Consider the following 17474-nt stretch of genomic DNA (forward strand, 5'->3'; position numbering starts at 1 on the left):
GTTGTTGTTGTTGGTTTAAGTGACAAGTCGGGTCTGGGGACAAGGGTGAAAACATTACTCCATGTGTAACAGTATAAGTCACTAACATACAACCTTAGAACATTCAATAGTAAGCCAAAATACTGCTGGCAATAACTGTGGTTTAACAAGCAGCATTTTGACACTTTTATTGTACATTGATTTGATACAGTATCTGATCAAGGGTCTCATTTTGACTGAATTATCAATCAGGATTTGCAGAGAGATGGAAGGTTTGGTTGCTCCTTGACATGTTATGCACCCAAAGCAGAAACGAAAGGGTTAAATGCTCCTTTACGACACAGGTGAACGGCTGTGCTCCAAACATCCATACTTCCATGAGATGTAACTCACAATTCGGTAAAGGTAAAAAGGGGCTTCTTTGTACAATCTATCGAAAAAAATGTCCAGAGAGAAAAACTTGTCACGGAAAAGATATTTCACAAGATCAATCAGGAGTCAAATCAAGAGTTAAATGTTTGACTGACATGCCAGTTTGTCAGTGATTGAACTAGACTGTGTTTACTTTGGGAAACAGGCATCAAAGTTCACCGTTAAAGAAAACAGCTCGGCCCTGAAAACTCCCTAAGAGGCACATCACAGCAGCACACGGCACAGGTAAGTCAGCTTAATTTTCTCTGCATGCCAGGAAATGTACTGCTCCCAGCTCCAGAAAAACTGAGAAGAAATAACCACAATCACAGTGCAATGATGATTCCAGACTATGGCACGTTAAATGAGGCAATTCAAACAGATTCTTCCACAATGTATCCTTAAGAAGTCGAATGTTAGAAAAAAACCTGTAACCCTGTAGGCATGTGTTTAAAATCTATTACTGTAACATAGTGGAATTCATTAAATTCTCTTTAATCAATTACACTACTGTGTAACTGCATTAATACTGTGTATTAGTGTACATTGTTAGTAACTGTGTATTAATCAAAACACTTTCTGTGTGATCCATGCAAATAATCGATAACATCATAGATATTAAAAATGACTCTTAAAGTCTTAAAACAATAGGATTTCTTACACGTGGAGCTCAACGAATAACATTTTCTCTGTGTGCTGAAAGCAGCTTTCCTTCCAGGATGTGGTTCCTAACCATCGCAGCCGTGGCATGTCTGTTCCCACCTGCCTCCCACGCTGGGGTAAAGGATCTGAGCCTTCACTTCAGCCAGACCGATCACAGCCCCCCGCCGTCGGTGGGGCCTCGGGGCTCCCAGCCGGGCGGGGCCGGGGACGTGGAGAAGATCCCGACCGACTTCCACAAAGAGAACACGGTGACGAACGACCTCCCGTTCGACGGGGGCTTCGAGGAGGAGGACTACATCGATTTCGACAAGCTGCTGGGGCTGGACGACACCGACTACGACGCCATCGACGAAATCGACACCCCGGCTCCCGGCGGGGACGTCGTCACCGAGCCCACTGACCCCCAGGTGAGGAGAGCCAACCTATACCGCCTCTTCCACGGACAGACCCGAATCCAGAGGCTCAGCACCGCCAACGCCGACTTCGGCTTCAGCCTCTACAGGAGCCTGAGGAATGCCGCCAACCAGACGGACAACATCCTGTTCGCGCCCGCTGGCGTCTCCATCGCCATGGGCATGATAGACCTGGGAACCAAGCAGCACACCCACGAGCAGCTCTTCTCCGTGCTGTGCTTCCAGGACCTCGTCAACGCCAGCTCTAAGTACGAGGACAGCACCGTGCACAAGCTCTTCCGGAAGCTCACCCACCGCCTCTTCAGGCGCAACTTCGGCTACACCCTGCGGTCCGTCAACGACCTGTACGTGGAGAGGGGCCGCAGCATCACGGACGCCTTCCGGGCCACCGTGAAGGAGTACTACTTCGCCGAGCCCCAGTCGGTGGACTTCAGGGACCCGGCGTTCCTCCTCAAGGCGAATCAGCGCATTTCAAAGCTGACCAAAGGCCTCATTAAAGAGGGGCTGAAAAACGTCAACCCCGACACGGTGCTGATGCTTCTCAATTATCTGTACTTCAAAGGTGAGATATTAATCACGTGCAGCGTGACACTCTTCTGCGTAAAGTCTGGAGGAGCTGAATTAATCAGCCATTTCATAAGATACAATACACTATAAACTTTAAATGTACTATTATTATAAAGATATTTACCTGGTTTGAAACATAACATTGTACTACTTTTGTATCTAATTAACGTCTTGTTTTCTTAATCAATTTAGCATTATTCTACATCTCATGCGTGTTTCTTCTGCACCTCCGGAGGGACTCGTTTGATGTGTAAAAACGGAACATCTTAGTGAACAAATGTCATTCTTTTCGGACAGGGACGTGGGAAAACAAATTCCCAGCAAAGCAGACCAGCTATCGCAGTTTCCGCCTGAGCGAGAGGGAAACTGTCCGCGTGCCCATGATGCAGACCAAGGGGAACTTCCTGGCTGCTGCTGACCACGAGCTGGACTGCGACATCTTGCAGATGTCCTACGTGGGCAACATAAGCATGCTGGTGGCCATCCCCAGGAAGCTGTCCGGGATGAGGAACCTGGAGACACAGATCTCGCCAGCTGTGGTCAACAGATGGATCAACAGCATGACCAACAGGCAAGTCTGCTCCTTGCCATCTTACTGCTTTCAGCTTATACTTGCATCTCAAATACCTGACGCATCTTTGCAACAAGGACCTGTCAGCTCAAGTCTCCAAAAGAAATGAAATGTTCCTGGGCAACATTCCCATAAATTTGGCCTCTGTGCAAAAACCAGACCTATGCTATAAATAATAAATCAGGTCAAAGGGTACTGCACCTGCACAATGTTTTAAATTCCAGCTATCAACTAGGTTTTGGTGGAACTGATAAAAAAAAGGGAATACAAACATTGCTGCTTCGCCAATTTTCTGGGCAGTTTAAGCAATATAAAGACAGGATTATGGGCATTTGCTTCCAAGACCTGATGGGGATGCTAATAATTATCATCCATATTTTTGTCACAAATTACTGATTCCATGTATTTGCTTTAAAACAAGACAGCATTGTAAAACCGCGTGGTGGCAGTTAGCAGAGGAAATGTGGGGTGTTCAATACAAGTGCAAAGAATTCTTCAGCAAATGCACTTTGTAAGCAAACAGCAGAACAGCCTGTCCACAAACTCAGCCAAAGGTACTTCTGAACTGCACAGTGCATGCCACTGGTGTCTGCAGAGAGATTCCATCTCAGTGACTATGCTCTTACCTGCCATGAATTACCCATCAAATTAGTCCTCTGTTTTTAGAACCCAAATTTTAACCATAAAGGCTCGATAATGAAGGAACCGCCCTACATACTGCTGTAATTAACCAAAGAAAGAGAAATTAACGTTGACCAAGACACACACTCTGACCTGTTCTTCATGCAGAACCCGAGAAGTTGTCTTCCCCAAATTCAAGCTGGAAAGGAACTACAACTTGATTGGACACCTGAAGGAGATGGGGCTTACGGACCTGTTTAACGTGACCGCAGACTTCTCTGGCATGACAGATGAGAAAATAGCCATTGATATGGTATAGTAAATGCACGATCAACACTACCAGCAGCTATATCACCCTGCCACTGAGCTATATTCACACCCAGAATGGTTCATGACTCCAGGAGTAGGCCGGTATTGCTGCACTCTTTTTGAAATAGGAACGTGTAGGCATAACAGACATATCACCCTGCAACTGCAGCCCACTGAAGCTCAGCAGATATGAGCCTGGCCATTACCTGGATGGGAGACCTCCTGGGAAAGCTAAGGTTGCTGCTGGAAGAGGTGTTAGTAGGGCCAGCAGGGGGTGCTCACCCTGCGGTCCATGTGGGTCCTTATGCCCCATTTTAGTGATGGGGACACAAAACTATAAAAGGGCGCAGTCCTACAGACGACAAATAAAAGCGAGATCCTGACTCTATGTAGTCATTAAAAATCCCAGGGTATTTCTTGAAATGAGTAGAGGTTTAACCCCGGTGTCCTGGCCAAATTTCCCCCTGGCCTTTACCAATCATGGCCTCCTAATAATCCCCCATCTGTGAACTGGCTCCATCACTCCGCTCTCCTCCCCACTGAGAGCTGGTGTGTGGGGAGCAGACTGGTGCACTATGGCTGCTGTCACATCACCCAGGTGGCGCTGCACACTGGTGGTGAGGGAGGGGAGTCTAGAAGAGCTCTATATAAATGTAAGGAGTTATCATCATCAAGAGTTTGCAGCACCAATCCTACAATCAAAAATTTTCCCCTGCCTCTCAACACTCGACAAAAAAGCAGGAACCAGTGGAGCATCAGTCTGGTCCACAGCCCTGCATGCAAAGCTTCTCTCCTCTGCTTCCTCCCCCGCAGTTCAAGCACCAGGCTACGATCACGGTGAACGAGGAAGGCACGGAGGCGGCTGCCGTGACCACAGTGGGCTTCATGCCCCTGTCGGCCCAGATCCGCTTCATCGTGGACCGGCCCTTCCTCTTCCTCATCTACGAGCACCGCACCAGCTGCCTGCTCTTCATGGGCCGCGTCGTCAACCCCAACAACAACTAAAACCCAAGGGCCCCAGGGAGCTGTGGTTTGCCTTCACACAAGAAGACAGAATAAGAAACGTTGCCAGCTTATATCGTCTCCATCTTAAGCTACTGATGGCAAAATAAATTACAGCAGCCTAGTGGCTGATAAGACCAAGAAACGTTGGTACTAAAACATTAAATATAAATGGTATGTTAGCCGATTCAGTATTGTGCTTTCGTTTTCTCACTTTGTGACAGAATCTTTCCCATGTGGAACAGGGTTATGATAACAAAATCAGATAAATGGAGGTTTACAATAAAAACATTGGCTCTAATTGCAAATCTTTAAAAAAAAAATGCAGTTTTCCGTAGGATACTCCTACAATTCATTTTCATACTAAGAGGTTTCTAAACAGTTTGAATTCCTTTAAAAAAATCCCTTTGTATGGGAGCAAATATTAAGAAATATAAAAAAGGTTACCAACAAGAGGGGGAAATTTGGGCCATCTAACACATTTGAATGCTAGCAGCAATTTAATCTCAGGAGGTCATCCAGTAGTTTCTTGACAGAAGTCAAGGTATTGATTTCAAGAACAATGGCTGGGTAGCTTCAATTCTGCATACATTACTGCGCAGTTAGTCAGCATTTCTGAATAAGGTTAATAATTTAGGCAATGCTGTTCAAAGAGTTGGATAACAGCATCCAAGGATGGCTATCACAGTGCCAGCTCTGCAACACATAAGAGTCATCACACAGCGGCACAGAGCAGCAAGCATCAGATCATCAATAAGGATAGAGTGCTACAGGCTTATTTCCTGTTGCCTAGAGCAGTTTGACACATTTTAATTGGAAATCCATTTCTGAATACATCGATGAAGCATCTGGATTAATTAGTGTCCTTAAAAATTAATTTCATTTTACCAATACAATTTTCGGTTCTTAATACCATTTAGACAATTCTCCTTCTACAAAAGCATTATTTCCAGCAGCTCATTTCCCCAGTCCAAATTCATTTCTCTTGTTTTGCTAGTGGCAAACAGCTTGTGATTATCCTGACAGCTCTCTGTTTTGTTCAAGTATGCGCTGTACAAATTGTGAAGTACGATGCCAATGTCTGAAAACTGCCCCATTAAAGATATTACATAAAATGATCCTTCTGTGACTCACACAATTAATAATTCAGTAAGGCTAAGCAATGTATTCAAATTTAAATGTCTTTTGAGATAGAAAATAATGTGGACAGACTTAAAAGAACAGTTTTCTGGAATTAGGGTCAATGACAGGACAGCTACAGTATACATCAGCAGAACTGCAAGTCAACATCTTGTTTTGCAAGCTGTGTAAATATTTGTTTCACAGGTGAAACATTAACTGGAATGGAGACTTGTCTGAATTGTCTGTGCTCTTTCAGGTGATTCATTACAATGAATTAAATAGAAGAAAACAAGAACTTCACCAAATAACTGAACGTCAACAGCTGAAATGTCAGCAGTTTAGCAAGAGAATAGCCTCGCTAAGATTTCTAGAAATGCCTTCAATCCACACCCTGCTCAAGCTCCACTGAACCTCACTGTACTTTAATGATGTTAAGAAGCCTGAACAGAGCAGAATAAGAGTTACTAAAGGATAGATTCAAATGGTCGGTACCAAGAGTAACTAAAAAACTAAGGGGTAGGGCCTCAATCAATAAATATTGATTAATTGCTTTAAACAAGGAAGACCTTATAAGGAATGTCCACAGCTTCCTGCAAATAATGAGGTCATTCTGATTAGTGCTCTGTTTTTAGGACCCACACATAAAAGGACTGCTTATTCCTTCCAATAGCTTGTTTAAAAAAACCTCACTCCACCCCCTGTCCATCTGCAGACCCATGTGATTTCAGCCGGAGCCAGCAGAAGCAACTGGTTTAGGACAGACTAGCAAACACTGTTGTTTGGTGATGTTGATGCGAGTTTCTTTAGCCAGCAGCCATATCACCCTGCAACTCACAACTGGCAACCCACTGAAGCTAAGCAGGTGTGAGCCTGGTCAGTACCTGGATGGGAGACCTCCTGGGAAAAACTAAGGTTGCTGCTGGAAGAGGTGTTAGTGGGGCCAGCGGGGGGCGCTCACCCTGCGGTCTATGTGGGTCCTAATGCCCCAGTATAGTGACGGGGACACTATACTGTAAACAGGCGCCGTCCTTCGGATGAGACGTAAAACCGAGGTCCTGACTCTCTGTGGTCATTAAAAATCCCAGGGCGCTTCTCGAAAAGAGTAGGGGTGTAACCCCGGTGTCCTGGCCAAATTTCCAATTGGCCCTTACTAATCATGGCCTCCTAATAATCCCCCTCTATGAATTGGCTACATTACTCTGCTCTCCTCCCCACTGATAGCTGATGTGTGGTGAGCGTTCTGGCGCACTATGGCTGCCGTCGCATCATCCAGGTGGATGCTGCACATTGGTGGTGGTGGAGGGGAGTCCCCATTACCTGTAAAGCGCTTTGAGTGGAGTGTCCAGAAAAGCGCTATATAAGTGTAAGCAATTATTATTATTATTATTATTTAGCAGAGTGACAAGATGTGTTGCTGTACGCCGGGCTTCGTACAGTTAAAAAACAAGGCATTGCATTTTTACAGATGTTTGACAAGACGTGTCCTTACCACAGCAATGACTGGAATCAGCACTCCCAGGTTGCCAGCACTGCTGGATGCCTGCAGGAGAACGTAACATAACGAGTTTAACGTTCACAATATAACAATCTTACAAGACAACAAAGAAGAAAGGAATCGCACTAAGTCACGCATCGATTGGACCGCTTCAGGCACGTGGCCCATACAAAAAGTGGAAATGAAATTAACCAGAGAACACCGCTTACAAATAGCGAGACAGGAAATGCAGATGAATGCAAAACCTCTCGCCCGAGTACAGTGGGTGAATGAGAGATCCAGACAATACAGAACCCATTTCACTCCTTTAGGCAACGTGACAGGATTCTCACTCTGGAAACAGGACTAATCCCACCAGAATGAGAAAACCAGGCAGGTGGATTTGTACTGCACAGTTTGCTGCTGGTGTGCTGCTTCCCGAATGATTCCAGAGGCACACCGGCACCGTACCTTGAGCGCTGGCCCCTTCTCGCTCGCCCGCTCGCTCGCCCTCTTGCCCTCCAGCCCCAGCTGCACGAAGAGCTCGAGGAGGTTGACCAGTAACTCGTCCACCATCTGTTCCCCCTGCAGGTTGGCGGCGATGTTGGCCAGGGCGTTGATCACGGCCAGAGAGCAGTGCCTGCACAGGGAAACAACGGCAGCCCTCGCTCAGTGCCACGCCGAAACGGCCCCAGGTCTTCGAAAGTCAGCGGGTTCTATTATAAAGCGTCTTGCAAAAACTCTCATTTTTGTTTGACCAGCTACAGAAGTCAGTCAAGTAATCCAAAGGTGTATTGCATATTTTTTTCCCCATCATTTTTAAAAACTGATGTCTGAAATAGTGCTTATACTGGAGATCAAAATGTTGAAAAAACACTGGGCTTTTAAGAAAAAATATAAGATGTTTATATTTGTTTGTGTGGATTGTTTTCAGAAAACAAATTGGCAAGAAACCAGTAAGAATTATGATAATGTAGAAATATTTACCAGTAAATTAGTAAAGAACATTCTAAAAATACTCCCAACTCAAAACAGGTAAAGGGGCTCTCCTGAACACGGGTGAAGCTCAATGAACGTGGGTTTGAGCAGTAGAAAACCAGGATTGTGATTCCCGGATGACAGGGTACGATTAGCTGGCCACAGCTCTCTCAGCTCACTGCAAGACAGTGACCACTGTGGCCTCAAAAGGTGCTTGTGGTGCTGTCAGCGAGAGACGCGGCCCAACTCCCGTTGGAGCTGAACCTGCAGTACGAGGCGGACTACACTTTCTCCTTCCACATGTAATCACGGATTGTAACCAAGAGTCGAGCTACAAAAAAACACACAGCTGACAAAAACAATTGGCGATCCTAAATTATAATATATAATGAATAATTCCAAGACCTCAGGTTTAAGCCTGGGACCCAGTTACCTGTATCCATGGTCCCTGTGGTCTTTTGTAGCCGAGTAGACCACTGAACTGGCCTTCACACTGATCTGCTGGAACAGGTTCCACACCTCCTGATAAATGTATTGCTAAAGCAAAACAAGAAAACATGGGTAGTGTTTTGCCTTGTTGGTCTCTGATTGTCACTGATAAATGGACCTATTTCGGACTGAAATGCATTCCATTTTTCATTATAAGATGAAGTCGCCAGATGACACTGGGCTGGCTTTTAACTAAAATATTAATGGCTAGATCTATCCTGTTACTTTTCCAAACAACTCTGCCAGCCAGACAGGTCTGCCCTATTGCCCTTTCCATCTTCTTCTTTACATATGAACATCTTACCTGGGAAGATTTATCATACTTTTTACATCTATTATCATAAGGTGATGCAGAAGATTTACAGAATACAACCCGACAGATGCATAAAGAATGTTACTGTATAAACGGTGGGGTCCTGGAACTTACATTTCCTGTGATCACCATGCATCCCAGCTGGTCTATTATCAGCACATCCAGCTGGGAGGGCGGCTGGCAAAACTTCTGCTGCAGGATCTGCAGGATGGGTTCCATCACCTTGGGGGTGTCCCGCAGGGCTACTGCAATATGGCCTAGTGCTCGGATGGTGTGGTCCGGGATAAGGTGAGCATCCCTGAAGGACAGTGGGGAAAAATGTCCATCAAATACATGTGTATAATTATAGCTTCACGTGCAGCACAGCACAAAATGCAGAAGGTAAGAGAAAACTTTTTTTTATGATACTAGGATAGAAGAGCAATTTCTACAAGGAAAGCTTCACCCCTCCACCCTCTTTCTGAATAGGGTGAATCGTGGCCAGCATACTTATCATTCTCCTGCGAAATGTAGAGGCGGTTGGACAGGCTGGCCAAGAAGGCCTCCACAATCACAGGATCCATCGTCAGCCCCGCTTTCAGACATCTGGAGGAAGAACAAAACAAAACCGTAAAGCCTGCAGTCCATTCTCATACATTCGGGACGAAGATCAGCAGCAATGGTGCATGTTGCCTTTCTTGCCATATTTTACACCCATTTCGGTCTTTTTCCCCCCCCCCTCATGTCTTTTGAAAAACGTCTCGCCTCTTCTGAGCCCAGGGACTGATCTGAGCCTCCCCCCTGCTGCCCCCCTGACCCCTCACCTGCAGATGTTGTCGATGGAGATGTCCCGCAGCTGCTCATACATGGAGGGCTGGCTCTTCTTGTTGGAGAGCACGTTGAGGGTGGACTGCGAGTGCTCATTGGTGACGCTGATCTTAATCTCTCCGGTCCCTTCGAAAGGAAGGCAAAGCCATTCAGTGATCGTCTTTCCTGCTTCCCTGTCAAGTCTATCAGGACACTTAGGGCTACAATGTCCAGCTCTCTCACCAGCCCTGGACACTGCAACCCAGAGGTTTGTGGGTTGAAATCCCAGGAGAGATGCTGCTGTTCTACCCCTGAGCGAGGGACTTTAATCAAACTGCTCCAGTAAAAACCTCTGTGGTATTAAACAGGACTACAGATCATCACTGAATATAAGAATGCCCTCTCAACTACTGTAACTTACCTGGTAACACAGAAATACAAAAAGCACTGCTAAATTCATTGACATGTTATTAGTTACCAATTTTCTCAGTTTAGGTGAAGCAGGGAGACAAATGATTGCTCCTAGCGTCTGGAAGAGTGAATGCTGAAAGATGCAGCACCCTGCCTGGTTACCTGTGTGATACTGGCTGTGGTATTTGTACAGCTTCACCAGCACGGGCGAGGGGACCACGAGGAAATCGCGCAGCGAGGTGGTCACAGGGTGGGCCACCACAGGGAATCGCTCGCACAGACGCCCCAACCCCTGCACCGGGAGCACAAGAAGGAAGGGCGGGGGTCAAAATCGACAGCTTCCGACAGCCATGATGCAAAAACAGATGGTGGTGGCACCCCAATACTTGGCATGCTGCTCTCCAACAGGAAAGGCACACAAAATGTAAATCACAAGTGAAGTGTGAATACCAAAATGCTACATTTTATCCTAATAATAACAACATCATTTTCCCCAACAGGCCGAATTCAGTTCCTGTTAGTTAAAAAAAGAAACTCTGCAAACCCAGAGTGAGAGTCTGGAAGATCTTGCAGCCTACGTGGAGAGACTTTACCCCAGAGCTCTTACCTGTAAACAGCAGATCAGCAGGGGCATGTGGGCGATGATGACTTTGCTTGACGTTTTGGACTGGAGTTTCTCCGACAGCTTCGTGCACAGATTCTCCGCCCCTTGAAGACAAAACACCAACCAGATGTCTCCATGTATTATTTTCCAAACAAAAGTACTTGTCAGGCTGGGATTTGAACTGAAAAGGCAGCTCGATCTTAAAGAAAACGAGGGAGGATGACATTAAACCGACTCGAAAAGCCTCGCAGTGCAGAAACATCTGCTCAGGCAGGGAAAAGCACGGATCAATCAAAGTGATTGATTCTAGTAATCAAGAGCAGATCTGATAGTGCTCCCAGCAGTTAGGCTGCTAATAAAGAATAAAAACAGCACAAGGCACTGAAAGTCAACCCAAGGTATTTCTTCAGAATGAACAGTTAAGAAGACAAAAACTACGTGGAAGTGCATTTAAAACCGAGAACAGGATGGTTATGACGGTATAGAATAAGAATAAAACTTTTTCCCCCCAAGAAACAGGTAAATGAGATTCGAGGATCGTTTAACTACCAAAAGAGCTATACGGGACGAATCACCTCCCCTCTATGGAACCTTTTCTTATACTTTTATTTCCTCAGGTCAGCAGCAGGCGCCTGTACCTTGCTCCTCCTTCACAGCCCACACCATGAGGTCCACACAGGCGGCGCTGGCCTGGCAGCGCAGCTTCAGGGGGTTCAGCTCGCTGTGCACGTGCTCCACGTCGTGCAGGATCTTCTGCAGCTCCGACTGGCTGATGCTGAACTGCTCCAGCACGAAGTCGTGGACCTCCTTCACAAACGAGGTCTGCAGGTCTGGCGGGAGAACAGCTGGTCACACCCGGGCCAGCGCCAGCAGGGGGCGGCAGCCGGTTGCTAGGCAACCGTGCGCGTGCGTGGAGGTGCTGTCTACCTGCACAGCTGGACCTCTCCTGTCAACTGAGGATGCGCCCCACTTTCTAATTTTCCCCCTCTGCCATTCTCGCCGTTTCCTCTGTCCCACCCAACACCAACATTTCCAACTACTGTCCTTTAGTCTCTGCGTTTCCTCCTCTCAGCTCGTATCAATCTCATTCTGAGTCCAACGACAACTAGACTCCAATCGCACACCCACACAGGAAAGAAAACATCCTACACCTGAGCCAGTCCTTGTTGGGAAGAATTCGAAAAAAGACTGGTCTTGAACACAGTCCTTACCTCTCATGTAATATAAAGTGTCCCTCAGCATTTTAAACATGGCCACATACAGGGGATCACTGAATGTCTTGTAACAGAGGTCTATGTTGGGATTCAGCTGAAAACACAAGAGAACAAAAACGAGAAAATTCCTTAATAACAAAAATGTTTGGAGCCACACTCCTGCCACCTGAATGCATTCACGGCATGCAGCAGGGATTGAAAACAAAAGCCGACAGATAGGGGGCTTAACGTCATGAGAAAAAAGACACACCTCCAAGACCTCCGTCATGACTGAATCCAGGGTTTTCAGAACCGAGTCTGCGACAATCTGTTTTACCTGTGGGGACAAAGCACCAATATATAGTCAGGGTCGCAAAAAAAATCCTAGAGTTTACCGCATAACTTTCCCTTGAGTGTAAACAGCATAATCAATGTTAATAACCTTGCAAGGCTGAAATTTTACTTTCAAGGCGAATTTCACAAGGAATGGAGCTCAAGAGCAAAAACATGCCATCTGTCACAAGAGAAGAACGTATCTATGCAAAGAGTAACAATGGGTTGTCTGCCCTGCTGCGCAACACCATGTGCTTAATGAGAACACTGGAACACCAGAGGAAAACCAGTCACTGCTGAGCCACAGCCTGCTTCCTTATTAAGGTGCCAAAGAGACAAGTGAAAATAATTACTGCTAATTACACTTGTCTTTTTGTCAAGCAAACCTCCCTTCCTCTTGCAATGACGTACGTTAGCGCCGGAAAAAAAGCAGCTAATGACGCTTGCAGGAACACTGGGGACACGATTTTTATTACGATTTGGAGAGGAGGAAGAACCGAGCCCAGCACCATGTGCAGAAGCTGCCGCAGGACTTCCAGGGGGATGTCAAACTCCTTGCTGCTGTGGCCCGTGAACAGGGGAGAGACGGAGAAGCTGGAGCTGATGGTGGAGAAGTAGTAGTCGGGGTCCACTGCACTGCCATCGGGAAGGTAGGAGCCTGGAGGGACAAGACCAGCTGTAACACTGAGGTCACGGACACAGGCAACCACAGCCTGAGAAAAGTCTCGTCTTTCAACCAGCCCTAGAACTGCACCCTAACCCAACCAAACACCCAACAACAGTCCTTTAGTCTAAAGCAGCCTTTTCCTACTGTTAGCCACTAATTTCTATCTTCTTATCATGCACACAATGCAGAGAAAACCATAAATTAGCATGATTCTCACGGCTGTGCAATCCAACTTCACTTTATTGGCACTCTTACAGATTTACAGATTAAAATGTGTTTTATGTAAAAAGGCATTAGAGCCCCTAATATATATTAATCCATTGGAAAATGTTCATCCGTCTTAGGTGTAACTTCCCTTACGAATTCCCTTTGCAAGGCTTCATGAACACCCACTGATTCATGGAAAAATAAATCTTTTCAGCTGTAAATAAGGAGAAGCTGAGCTCTGCAAGAAACTTGTAATGAGCAGCAAAGGTCATGTGCCAAGAGGAGAGACGACAAAGGAAAGCCCACAGGACACATTTGCCCTGAACTCCTTCCGCCACATCTGGACACCATGGACACACAAATACAATACTGGATTTAGTTGGCACTCAATCCCATTTTTAAAAAAACCAAACACTTTACACTCCCGGATCAATTTAAACAGAAAGCAGATTGCATTTTGAAAACACTTCACAAAATCTTTAAGGGAGAAGTTCACCTTCAAAATACTGTGCTGTCAACCCTGCTGGAGAGCTGGGCAGAGTCCCTCCGCGCTCCGGACTGGCCTGGAAACAGACGAAACCGACTGAAAACACGTCACGCAACACAAAAATGAAAGCAAGAAGCAGTTACTGAGCAACTCGGGGGGGAGAGCAGAGTGTAAAATCTATTTGATTGTGGAAACAAACTCTAGAACAAAACCAACAGCACATGACTTTGACATCCTCTAAGGACTGAAATCTGACGTCCTTCCTTTTTTTCTGGCGGAAAACAAATGACTGCTCAAGACATGTTCTCGCGTGCAAAATGGATGCCACCATCTGCTTTGTTAACTCCTAGTTCTGTTCCTTTCATTTTATGATTCTTTTAGTTGTTTTTAAGCACCCTACAGTATCTGCTTTTTAGTTTACACGCCAGCCGTTTTCGGGGGGCGGTTTTTTCTCCGCCGTCTCGGCTCGTGTTTCTGTATGTCCCGTCTTGTTCAGCGGCCTGCCCGGAGAGCGAGCGAGCGAGCCCTGCCTGCGAGACGCTGGACACGCTGCTGGTCTTGCGCTTCAGCGAGTCCCCCTGGCAGACGGTCAGCAGGGAGCTGGGCAGGATGGAGCGGAAGTCGTTGAAGGAGCGCCGGCGCACGCCCTCCAGCTCGTCGGCCACCCGCAGGGACTGCGGCGCCACCCGGGGGCAGAGCTTGGACAGGAGGGACTCGTCCGTGTTGCTGTAGCGGCCGAAGGCGCGGGCCACGCCCAGCAGACACGGCACCGCGTACCTGCACAGGTACTCTGGGAAAAGAACAAGCGCACCTGAGAGAGCCTGCGCTTAACTCGCAACCGGCACAGGGAAAGTTTAAAGACACAACAGAAAACAAAATTCCAACACAACAGCTAAACACACTCCTTCATTACGGAACTTACACAGCTAGTGTTGCACGCTGAATTTGTGTTTTGAGTGAGTAGGAGAGACCAGCTGTATTTTCCATCTCTTTTTTTTAAGCATGAAGTATTAAGGAAACTAACTCTATGGAATCGGAGAGAGGTAGTAGATATTAGAATTCTTTATGCAACCAGATATGATATATAGGGAGTGCTTGTTTATGCAGTGGGGCATTCAGAGGGGTGTTCTGAGTTGAGTACCAAGCTCAAGGGTAACAACAGCATGACCCCCCCAGGATTCGAACCCGTGACCCTCCAGTTCAGAGTTTAGAGCCCTAACCACTATTCCAGACTGCTGTCTATTAAGACCCATTAGCTCTACCTTTATCCTGGCTCTCGGGCGTCTGACACATTTCCAACAGGACCTGCATGGCATCCATGACAGCTTCCAAAATCTGAACAGAAACAAAAATAAGACACAAGCCCGCAGAGTGCGAAAGCACAGCTGTACTACTGCGGCGATATTCGCAATTCTTTTATCACAAAAGCGCACTTACAGTCTGACAAATGACCCACGGCAATCTTTGAACTCTACTCCCTCAATGAATATTTTTGCAAACGTTTCTGCATTTCTGGCAAGCAACGTGGCGTGCAGTTGGCGAGTGGCTGGCTGGGATTCCCAGGCTGCCCTCACCTGGCCTCGCGAGGAGGCATCTCTCTGGGCGACGTCTGACAGCAGGGTCACCAAACAGAAGCTGAAGTTTTCTGCAATGGGGAGGGATTCTGCAAAAAGCAAAGGAGGCAGAACTATCTTTCAGCTGCAGATGCACCAACAGTACCTTATGTTATGTTAACAGTATCTTAACACTGTCTTCCCCCCGCCCCATATTAAAAAAATACTGACCATTGGAAAAAACACATTTAACATGTAAAGACTCATTAACCTGAATGTTATTTTTTAAAGGCAATTTTGTTTAAGATGTGCAGTTTCCATTTTAAGATTCCCCATCGCCTGTTATCCTGCACCGAACCAAGGAAAGGTCTACTCCAAAAGAAAAGAGACACAATGCTTTGGCTGTGGAGCTTCACACACCTGAAGACGGCTCGCCATTGTCTCTCTTTTCGTTTCAGCTTGGAATAAACCTTTCCTCGTTCCTTTGAAACCTACTCGTGTTCATGGAGCTACCTACTTGAACTTCCTCATTCTGCACTGCTCATTTTTCTAACAAACGCAGGCCAAAAGTGATATATATGATTAAAGTAAAAATAAAGTATACAAATGGTGATTACAGTTTCTATCCAGCAACAATCAAATATAATGTTCTTCCTTACCTTTTCCTTTCCTTCCTGTGCTCTCTTCGATCCACTGAACCCGGGGCAACCCCTTCAGCAGACCGAGCAGGTATGTAACAATGCTTTCTTTGTGCTGCAAAAACGACAGACCATCAACTTTATTGTCTCCCGCTGGTGAGATTCCAGGTGGCACAGTGTGTAGCACTGCTGCCTCACAGCTACTGGGTCTTGGGGCTGATCCCGGACTGGGGAGCCCTCTGTGTGGACTCTGCACGTCGTCTCTGGGTGCTTTCACATTGGAAAGACATGCCGGCCAGGTTAAGTAGTATCCCTGTGTGTGTATGTGCCCTGTGGGCTCCATATTACAGCAACCCTTACTGGGAAGAAGCAGCTTGATGTTAATGGATGGATGGCAAGTGCTATTCCACATGCATCTGAGTGCAGAAAGCAAAGCGTGTCAAATCCTGCTACTGAATTCTTGCAGCAGATCAAATCATTAAGCTTAGCTCCTTACTGCAGCTGTGGGGCATTCCCAATTCAACCCGCAGCTGGCGAGCTCCGAGTCTTTCGGGAAGACCGGCGCGCAGAACCCTGCCGCACGAAGCTTACCTGCAGGCCGGACTCCACCAGGAAGATGCCCAGAGCGATCACCGCGCCCCTGCGCCGCTCGTCCAGCTGGTAGATGCCCCGCAGGTCCACAGGGCACATGCATTGCAGTTTCTGAACCTGCGACGGGAAGGAGCACAGGCGCCATGAGAGCCCAGCGCTGCAAAGAGCAGGACTGGAACCAGCCTGAGGACAACAAGCAGGTCGAACACAACTGGACTTCTAAAAACAACTGTTCTGCTCTGTACATAGAACAGATGTTCACATACCCAGGATCCTGAAAAAAGAACAGTTACAAACAATTAGGCCCATCAAGCCATTTAGCTTAGCAGTTAGAAGCTCATGGATCAGAGTCTCACCCAGCTGTTTAAAAGCAGGTTATCAGCTTCAACAGCATGACCTGTTACAGACTCCCACAGCTCTTTGGGCAAAGAATTTGATTTAAGCGACAAATATCAGCTTCTACTCCAATCATAAAATTAACCTATTTTTAGTCCTCTGTGTGTGTGTAATAGATATGTAAGGAATATTGTTACATAATATGGCAACAGGCTGCTGAAATAATGGCAAAAGAAAACGCGGAGGTCTGGTGTTGTGAACGCCAAGGTGTGCTGTGGTAAAAAAATAATCCAGAAAAGATGACAACACACGATAGATGGACAACACAGCAGCAAGAAGGACAGAAAAGAAACACTCTTTTTGGCAGCCTTTTGATAGTGTAACCCACACTTTTATTTTACAATTCAAGTTTATTCAAAACCAATTCCCAAACCTCCACATTGGTTTTTTTGATGAACATCTTACACAGAACGCAGGCTGCTCGCGGTTCAAAAGTAAAATAAAAGATGTACTCATGAATGTTCAACAAACCCTGCCACGAACCGAGCTGTTTAAAAAAGGCTGTATCATTTAACCGCCCGCTGACTAACTAATCTGCACTAACGCCGTAGAGAAAGAGGCCACATCATGTCGGGCAGCTCTCTAAACGTCGGTGTCAATTTACAACAGTATCGAGCAGTCATCTCAAACGCCAGCATCTAAACTATAAAGCACTGGACTATTTGTAATTGAAAAGAAGAAGCATCCCCCATTCTG

General features: G+C 46.4%; 2 protein-coding genes across 4 annotated transcripts in view; one reads left to right on the forward strand and one right to left on the reverse strand.

Annotated features, from left to right (window-relative positions):
- The window catches only part of pi4kab (phosphatidylinositol 4-kinase, catalytic, alpha b), a 45090-nt gene that overhangs the window by 27313 nt on the left and 303 nt on the right, over positions 1–17474 (reverse strand). For both annotated transcript variants that reach the window (XM_088618186.1, XM_088618185.1), the window contains exons 2-19: positions 16383–16499; positions 15813–15906; positions 15175–15263; positions 14863–14935; positions 14131–14390; positions 13610–13676; positions 12749–12897; positions 12178–12243; positions 11925–12021; positions 11352–11543; positions 10717–10817; positions 10272–10401; positions 9716–9845; positions 9402–9497; positions 9027–9210; positions 8544–8647; positions 7604–7772; positions 7148–7198 (exon numbers count right to left, since the gene is read on the reverse strand). In XM_088618186.1, the coding sequence (XP_088474312.1) occupies positions 7148–7198; positions 7604–7772; positions 8544–8647; positions 9027–9210; positions 9402–9497; positions 9716–9845; positions 10272–10401; positions 10717–10817; positions 11352–11543; positions 11925–12021; positions 12178–12243; positions 12749–12897; positions 13610–13676; positions 14131–14390; positions 14863–14935; positions 15175–15263; positions 15813–15906; positions 16383–16499 (2169 nt within the window). The remainder of the gene's footprint in view (positions 1–7147; positions 7199–7603; positions 7773–8543; positions 8648–9026; positions 9211–9401; positions 9498–9715; positions 9846–10271; positions 10402–10716; positions 10818–11351; positions 11544–11924; positions 12022–12177; positions 12244–12748; positions 12898–13609; positions 13677–14130; positions 14391–14862; positions 14936–15174; positions 15264–15812; positions 15907–16382; positions 16500–17474) is intronic.
- Positions 535–5654, forward strand: serpind1 (serpin peptidase inhibitor, clade D (heparin cofactor), member 1). Of its 2 annotated transcripts, none has more exons than XM_088618124.1 (5): positions 535–636; positions 1097–2028; positions 2331–2604; positions 3394–3538; positions 4348–5654. In XM_088618124.1, exons 2-5 carry the CDS (start codon positions 1110–1112, stop codon positions 4537–4539), a joined length of 1530 nt encoding a protein of 509 aa, XP_088474250.1. In that variant the 5' UTR covers positions 535–636; positions 1097–1109; the 3' UTR covers positions 4540–5654. The 2 variants fall into 2 exon arrangements, with proteins under 2 accessions (XP_088474250.1, XP_088474251.1); XM_088618125.1 differs by having other exon boundaries at positions 576–636; positions 1094–2028.

Source organism: Lepisosteus platostomus, chromosome 24 (genome assembly GCF_059453375.1).
Source record: "Lepisosteus platostomus isolate fLepPlt1 chromosome 24, fLepPlt1.hap1, whole genome shotgun sequence".
In the NCBI taxonomy this organism is placed as follows: Eukaryota; Metazoa; Chordata; class Actinopteri; order Semionotiformes; family Lepisosteidae; genus Lepisosteus; species Lepisosteus platostomus.

What these genes read in the sequence shown, in the direction of transcription:
- serpind1 (XM_088618124.1), top strand. Translation starts at nt 1,110, where the DNA reads ATGTGGTTCCTAACCATCGCAGCCGTGGCATGTCTGTTCCCACCTGCC. An exon ending in ATCAACAGCATGACCAACAG is followed by an intron (nt 2,605 to 3,393) that starts GCAAGTCTGCTC and finishes TTCTTCATGCAG; the next exon opens with AACCCGAGAAGTTGTCTTCC. An exon ending in AGAAAATAGCCATTGATATG is followed by an intron (nt 3,539 to 4,347) that starts GTATAGTAAATG and finishes CCTCCCCCGCAG; the next exon opens with TTCAAGCACCAGGCTACGAT.